This window comes from Emydura macquarii, unplaced genomic scaffold, assembly GCF_026122565.2.
Source record: "Emydura macquarii macquarii isolate MOO-44397 ecotype Brisbane River unplaced genomic scaffold, CSIRO-AGI_Emac_v2 contig_306, whole genome shotgun sequence".
Classification (NCBI taxonomy): domain Eukaryota; kingdom Metazoa; phylum Chordata; order Testudines; family Chelidae; genus Emydura; species Emydura macquarii.
In genome coordinates, this window is record NW_027130443.1 from 6,814,977 (window position 1) to 6,821,895 (window position 6,919).

A 6,919-nucleotide genomic window follows, 5' to 3' on the forward strand; every position below is an offset into this window, starting at 1 on the left:
GGTAAGACAAAGTATCAGTCATTAAGAAATGGCTTAAAGGATAATTAAATCTGTTCAATATAGATCCAGGCGAGCCATTTGGAGGCCCCTTCTTCTCACCCAATTGATTTGTGGTCCTATTGCCCATCCTCGCACAGACAAAACAGGACTGACTGCAATGAGTTTTAGATAGTCCGCTACTTCCCACTCCATCCCACTGCTTCAGGCATGCTGAGATGGGCGTTGTAGAAGCTGTCTCTGTTCATTTGCTGTTTCAAACAGGAACCATGAATAAAGCTTTAGTAGCCCCATCCTATGGGGAAGAAAGTGACAACGAGGCAAGGGGAGTGAAAATGCCTTCCACGCCGAGCACCTGTAGCAGGGGTGTAGTGCCACCATGGTATCATACGCTGCCCACCATGCCCATCATCTCAGCCTTCCCCATTCTCAGTCCTCCCCTCCCAGACCCCTCCCAGACCCTGCCTTTTGGCTCTAGGCATGAGCAAAGCAACAAAGTGAAACCCTAAGACCCCTGTTGTACATAGAGTGATTCTGTGGATCTGACTGGAACACGGAGTGTGGCACGCGGGGAAGTACCACCATGCCACACTGACATATACAATCCCCCTTCAGACTCTGCTCACACTCCGGTCTCACATGTTCAACGCAAAACAAATTACTTTCCCTCTTCAGTTGCACAAAAGAGTTATCCCCTGCTCGCTCACTCCCTCTTTCCTTCCCTCCCAGCCCCCTAAGTGCCCCCCATGGTTGGGGGTTTCCTCTGCAGTCTCAATGGGAGTCAGAACTGCTCTCCTCCCAGCTGCCGAGAGCTTTAGTCTTAATTCTGAGTTTGTGAGGCAAGGCAGAATAGCTCCGGCCCTTCAAAGGGTCCTCCGTGGGGCACAGCTGGCTGCAGGGAGGGAAAGGCGATATTTTGGGCACTTGCTGCTCATCCTCTTCATCTGAGGCACTTTTGGAGCCTTTCTGCCCTGTCTCAGCCATACTGGGCGAAGTGGCGAAGAAACGGGCATTGTCCGCCAAAGGGAAATGGCAAGTGTACTTCTCCAGAAAGTGGTAATTCAGGTAAGAGGGGCAGAGGGTGGATTTGAAGGTGGATTCGAGTCTCTTTGGCTGGTGAGGGCTCAGATCATACTGGGTGCTCAGGTGGGTCTGCTTTGGGTCAGAGCTCTGGAGATTTCTGGCTGAGTCGAGGCCTTTGTAAGTGAAATCAGTCGGTGCCACCATCCGGGGCACAACGCCGTTTGTCCTGAAGCAGCCGTTCCGGGTCAGGGGCTCCCCCTCGAGGAAAGGGGAGGCTGCTTTGCGCCCTCTGAAGTAAATCCCCAGGAAGTCCTGGATGGAGCTGGCCTGGTGGGCGTAGACGTCTGGGCTGATGAGACCAAAGTGCAGCTTCAAGGACAGCAGCTCAGCCCTGAGGAGGGTGTTCTCCTCACTGAGGGCTGTCACCTGGCTCTCCATGGCAAAGTCGTTGAGGCGCCTCTTTTCCCGGGAGCGCTTGGCTGCCTCGTTGTTTTTGCGTCTCTTCTCCCAGTACATAGTGTCTTTCTTCTCGTCTGGCATGAACTCCCGCTTGCGCCGCGAGGGCCCACTCGCCTTGCCGCAGAGTAACTTGCTCTTGCTGTGCTGAAGCCCCAGCTCGCTGATGGTGCTTAGCGGTGCCAGAAAGCTTTCCATGGCGTCAGACACCACCACTGTATTCTGCTGCTGGGAACCTTGGAAGGTGGAATTCAAGTATCCATTATAAAACCGTTACCACCTCATTATTATTCTTGTTTGTTTATTCATGCAATTTATTTATTTTTGGGGGGGGAGCACAGTAGGGCTTAGGAACCGCAACTGTTCAACGAGGCACTGCTGTGCTGGGTCTGTACAAACATAGAACCAAAAGATGGTCCGGGATTACAATGACATCGACTCTCCTAGCCACTTTTGGAGCCAGATTTACAAGTGAGTGCTTGCACATCCTGCACACACAATCCCCACTTGTCCCTGCAGAACGGGTAGATGTGTACAGGTTTGAGTAACGGGGGACGGGAGGGGGTAGGAGTGCAGGCCAGGTCTGCATGAAAATGTGAGGTTGAGCCAACGACATCGCTTGGGATGTGAAAAATCCACACCCCTCAGTGACGTAGTTAAGCCAACCTAAACTCCGGTGTAGACAGTGGTAGGTCAACGGAAGAATTCTTCTGTTGACCTAGCTTCTGCCTCTCAGGGAGTTGGATTACCTACAGTGACAGGAGAACCCCTCCCATTGCTACACTGAAGCACTGCAGTCGTGCAGCTGCAGCAGGCAGATTTTGCTGGCTGATCACGTGGGAGCACACAGTTTGTTGATGCAACTTTAATAATGAGAAGACAGCTCTCACAGTGCTTCTCCTCAGATTTCAAAGTGCCTGACGAAGGAGATGAGTAGCATTTTATGTATAGGGAAGACACAGGGAGGAAAAGTGATTTGTCAAAGATCACACAGCAGGTTAATGGGAGAGACAGGACTAGAACCTGAGTCAGCTGAGTTCCAGTTTGGGCAACTTTCCTATTTTAGGAGGCCAATTTTGAAAATGTGGTTCTAAGAGCTTCAGACATACAAATGAATGAACTCATTAATTATTTTACTTACTAATCAGTTCTCATGTGTTAAATTATAAAGGGCTTCTAAATGTGCTTTATAACATTCATTCCACAACATAGCTTAAATTGGAAGGATAGTATCGGCATGGTATGTGATTTAGAACAGTGTTTTATAGCTCCATCTGTTAGTAATACGTAATCAGTAAGTAGCATGCTTTATTGAATTCTTATTCATCATAGCTGAATCTTGGAAATACGATGCATGTGACTAGAAAAATGTATTTTATAGCTTTTGGAGATGTCTTCCCTGCTCTGTCTCTTTGTACAATTGTAAAGTGCTTGTGTGAATCATGGGAGAGTTGTGAAACACAGCTCCATAAGGGTTCCTGGCAGAGCTGGTTGGAAAATGTGGCTTTTTTTTTCTATGAAATTTTCAGGGGGAAATTTTGATTTTTCATTGGAAAAAAAATGTTTTTCAGCTGAAAACTGCCAAAAACTTTTGACCGACAGCGCAAAAAAGGCAGTGTTCGGTGGAAAATAGTGAGATTTTGGGTTTCCTGTTTTCAAATGAGATATTGAAATGTTTGGAGGAAAGCAGATGCTTTCTGCAGAAAATGCTTGTTTGAAACCCCAGTTTTCCTTCCAAAAAGAAGTTTCAACCGAAAATTTTCAATCAGCCCTACCTCCCTGCATGTTGTTGTTATTCTTTTAAAAGAGTCTTAAAATGTCTTAGGTGCTTCCCAAAACACATCAAAGATCCCTGGTCCCAGGGACAATATCTCACTCAGGGTGTTGTTGGTTCTGCTTTATAGATTATAGGAGTGCAGTAGTGGGGTTCCTGCATTGAATTTCTGCCCTGGTTTGGGGGTAGAACCTACCCACACTTCACATCTGTAGAGCACAATGCCTCAAGCTATTTCCAGGTGAAATGGATTTCATTCTGAGCGGCAGAATTTTTAAGAGTACCAAAATAAGTGGCCAGATTTTCAGAAGAGCTCAGCATGTTGAGCTTTTGAAAACCTGGCCATAAGTGTCTCAGTGGGAGCTGCTGGGTGCTGAGCATTTGAAAATCTGTCTCTGAAGCCATTGAAAATCTGAAGGGCTCACAGTCAGCTTGCTGTGAATGTTCAATATTCAATCTTTGAAATTCTAGCTGAGTGTGTTAGTTACATGAGTGACATGATACTGGTACTGGCATTTGACTGGCTGGCAAAGCAACAAGTGTGCAAATGGCAAATCTACCACTTGAAATTCACTTTTGGCAAAAGTATTCTCCCCTGAGTTTAGAAAGGGCCTAGCACATTGATAGAGCGAGGACAATAGAAACAAGAAAAAAGGATATTCATCAAGTACTCGGGCACTACATTTGCTTCTTGCACGTATTTACACTAATAAAGTTCAAGAGTTCATATGTTCATGGGAAGTACAAAGAAGTCTGAATGTTGTCCACTTGTAAGTTGCTTCCAAATTTGTGCAAATTGCTGGAGATGCTTTTCCTCAATATTTACTCCTCTTCAGTTTTCATGCCAAAAAAAACCAAAAAAAGGTTTTTATGGCCAAGATTTTCCAGAGTGACAAGTAAATGTGGATGCTTTTTGGGGGGTGATTGCCCAACCCGAGACACCTTAAAGAGGCCTGATTTTCAGAAGTCAGGTTCTCAGCACTTTCTGAAAATCAGGCTTCTTTTAAAAGTGTTTCAAGCCAGGCACCCAAAAAGTGAGGCATCCACAATCACTGGTCAGCTTTGCAAATCAAACAGCACCTCATGCACATGCAATAGTATACACAAATTGATTCACATGTGTATAGCATGGCTGAAATTTGGACATCAAGATCTGAAAATGATGTGCAAGCTGTTTGTTTAAATATTTTGTAGCTTATGTGCAAAATAAGTGCTATTTATTTTCCCAGACAGGGAGCTTCAGAATTTGCAAGGTTTCATCTGCAATGATGTTTGCATAACACTTGTCAGGCACAGTATGGAACTCCAGCCCAATAGATCTGTGGTCTTTTTACTAAGGCTTGTCTACAGAGGGACATGCAGGAAAATTAAGACTAATTAACTAGAGGTGTGACATTAAAGCAAATTAATTAAAGTGAATTAAGCCCCCTTGTGGATGCTGTCATTCAGAAGTAAAGTGACCTTAGTTTGGTTTAGCTTGTTAACTAAAGGTGTGACACCTTTAGTTAATTTGTCTTAACTTTCCTGAGGGTCTGTCTACACTGCAATTAAACTCATGGTTGGCCCAGGCCAGCTGACTTGGGCTCATGATAAGGGGCTGGTTAATTGTGGTCTAAACATTCAGATTCAGGCTGGAGCCCGGACTCTAGGACCCTGTGCAGTGGGAGGGTCCCAGACTTCAGGCCCAGCCTGAATGTCTACACCACAATTAACCAGGCCCTCAGGCCAAATCAGCTGGCATGGACCAGTGATGGGTGTCTCATTGTACTGTAGACATACCCAAAGTGTCCCTGTGTAGAGAGACCCCAAGAGTTTGCTGTGTGAGAGCCTGATTCTGATCTGGTGTAAGTGAGGAGTAGCTCAATTGAAATACTCTCTAACAAATCAGAGTGACATCAGAATCACGTCCTAAGTCCTTATGTAAAGTTCCAGTTTGCTCATTTTAATTTATTAAAGGCAGCTATCATAGACCCTCTGACAGTCCATAAAGTATCACAGTGGATCATGTTGGCAACTAAAAAGCAAAGGAAAAGAACCTATTTCACTCTGAATATGTTTGGGGAACTTGTGTCTCTGGATCAAAACTACTTTTGATCTCAAAGCATCAAAAGGAGACTTTGGCTGAGGACACTTGTGGTTTCTGACAGCATCACAAAGCAGAAGTGCTCTGTTTCAGGGCTTAATCACTTACCAGGAATTTGGGGCAGGTTGTATTTGACGTAACTCCTTTTGTTAAATGAGTCAAAGATCACCAGGTGGCTTTTTCACTGTGCAACCCCATCCCCTGCATGGGTGAGAGGAGCTTGCTTTCTCCTCATCGCTCTCGATCCAGTTGCCTGGCATAAAGGGGCCCTGTGAAAAGAAGTTGGATGGTTATCATCACAAAATGTAATGCCCAGTGGGGCCCAGAAGTTCAGAGTGAGACTGATCCCCAGCAGGTAGAGGGGACCAAGGCCAGAAAGAATAACAAACAATCCCTCTTGAACCCTGAAATATGGACCTTTCCTGAAACATGTATGACAATTCCAGCAGGTTTGCTTAACCTTTCAGTCCTTAATTGATTTGCTCTCAGGCGGAAGCTCGCCTGAGGTCCCACCTCAGTGCTGTTTGGAGTAAGGCAGGTAGCATGAGGAGAAGCAAGACAGAGTTGGAGACTAGAGCTGAATGTGGAGCAGCAAGGGGTGGGAATTGGACTAGAGAGAGGGGATGCTTTTGCAGTAGCTTAGAGGTGGGGCTAGGCCTGGGATAGTCAGAAGAGGCAGGCAGGGGAAGCTCTTATCTGAGGCAAGATCTGGTCCATTAGAGTTAAGGGATGACTTCTCCACTGGGCCAAAAATGTGAGATCTTCCATCCTGTACCTACAGAACCCAAACTCCACCTGTTATTTATATCTCCAACCAGCAAAGCCTCAAATCTACCCACCTGTCATTTGTCTCTGGTGACATCTGTTCCTCAGCTGCACTGACCCCGCTCACCCAGAGAGCCCTAGGTATCATGCAATCAGTGTCCGCAAAGGCAAGTGGAAACAGCTTAATATCAGCAACAACAGTAGATCAGTTCCAGTCATGCATTTATGCAATCAGCATTTCTGAGGGTGCATTGACATCAAATAAGTTGCTCTCCAACCAAAAAACCAGAGATGGTATTGGTTCCTGACCAGATTCTGCCTTCAATGTAGGAGTTGCCATACTGGCTCAGAGCACAGCTTCTTCTAGTCCAGCATCCCATCTCTGGGAGAGGGCAGTGTCAGAAGCATCTGGGAAAGGTGTCCCTATAGCTCACCTCCTTTCATTTGCACTCATGTGATTGTTTTTGTTTATACTCCACCCTCCAAAAACTGTTCCCTTCAGGAAAGAGAAACTTTCTTTGTGCTGCTCATGGATATGAGAAATCCATGACCTTGTTGGGGGTGGGCTGATTCGCATTTACACTCAGTCCTCTTTATATGCCTCTAAAAGTGAATGTAAATTATACTTGCACTCATTTCTATACAACCACTTTACACTGCATGAGAGTCTCATTTACAACTAAGACCTCTTTAAATCTCTCCAGTAATGTAAACTATCCTTAGAGTTCAGGAGTCTGGCATGTTGGTTCAAACTCATCTTCCTTTTCCCTCTTAACTCTCTCCTCAAGTGGCAGGTCTGTGTAGACTCTGATTAACTGTAC

At 45.6% G+C, this 6,919-nt stretch overlaps 1 protein-coding gene across 1 annotated transcript; it reads right to left on the minus strand.

Annotated features, from left to right (window-relative positions):
- Positions 1-768: 768 nt before the first annotated feature.
- On the minus strand, positions 769-5,476 carry NFILZ (NFIL3 like basic leucine zipper). The gene is made up of 2 exons (XM_067562070.1): positions 5,442-5,476; positions 769-1,712 (listed from the first exon to the last, which is right to left on the minus strand). The coding sequence occupies exon 2, from the start codon at positions 1,672-1,674 to the stop codon at positions 769-771; it is 906 nt and encodes a 301-aa protein (XP_067418171.1). The 5' UTR covers positions 1,675-1,712; positions 5,442-5,476.
- Positions 5,477-6,919: the final 1,443 nt, after the last annotated feature.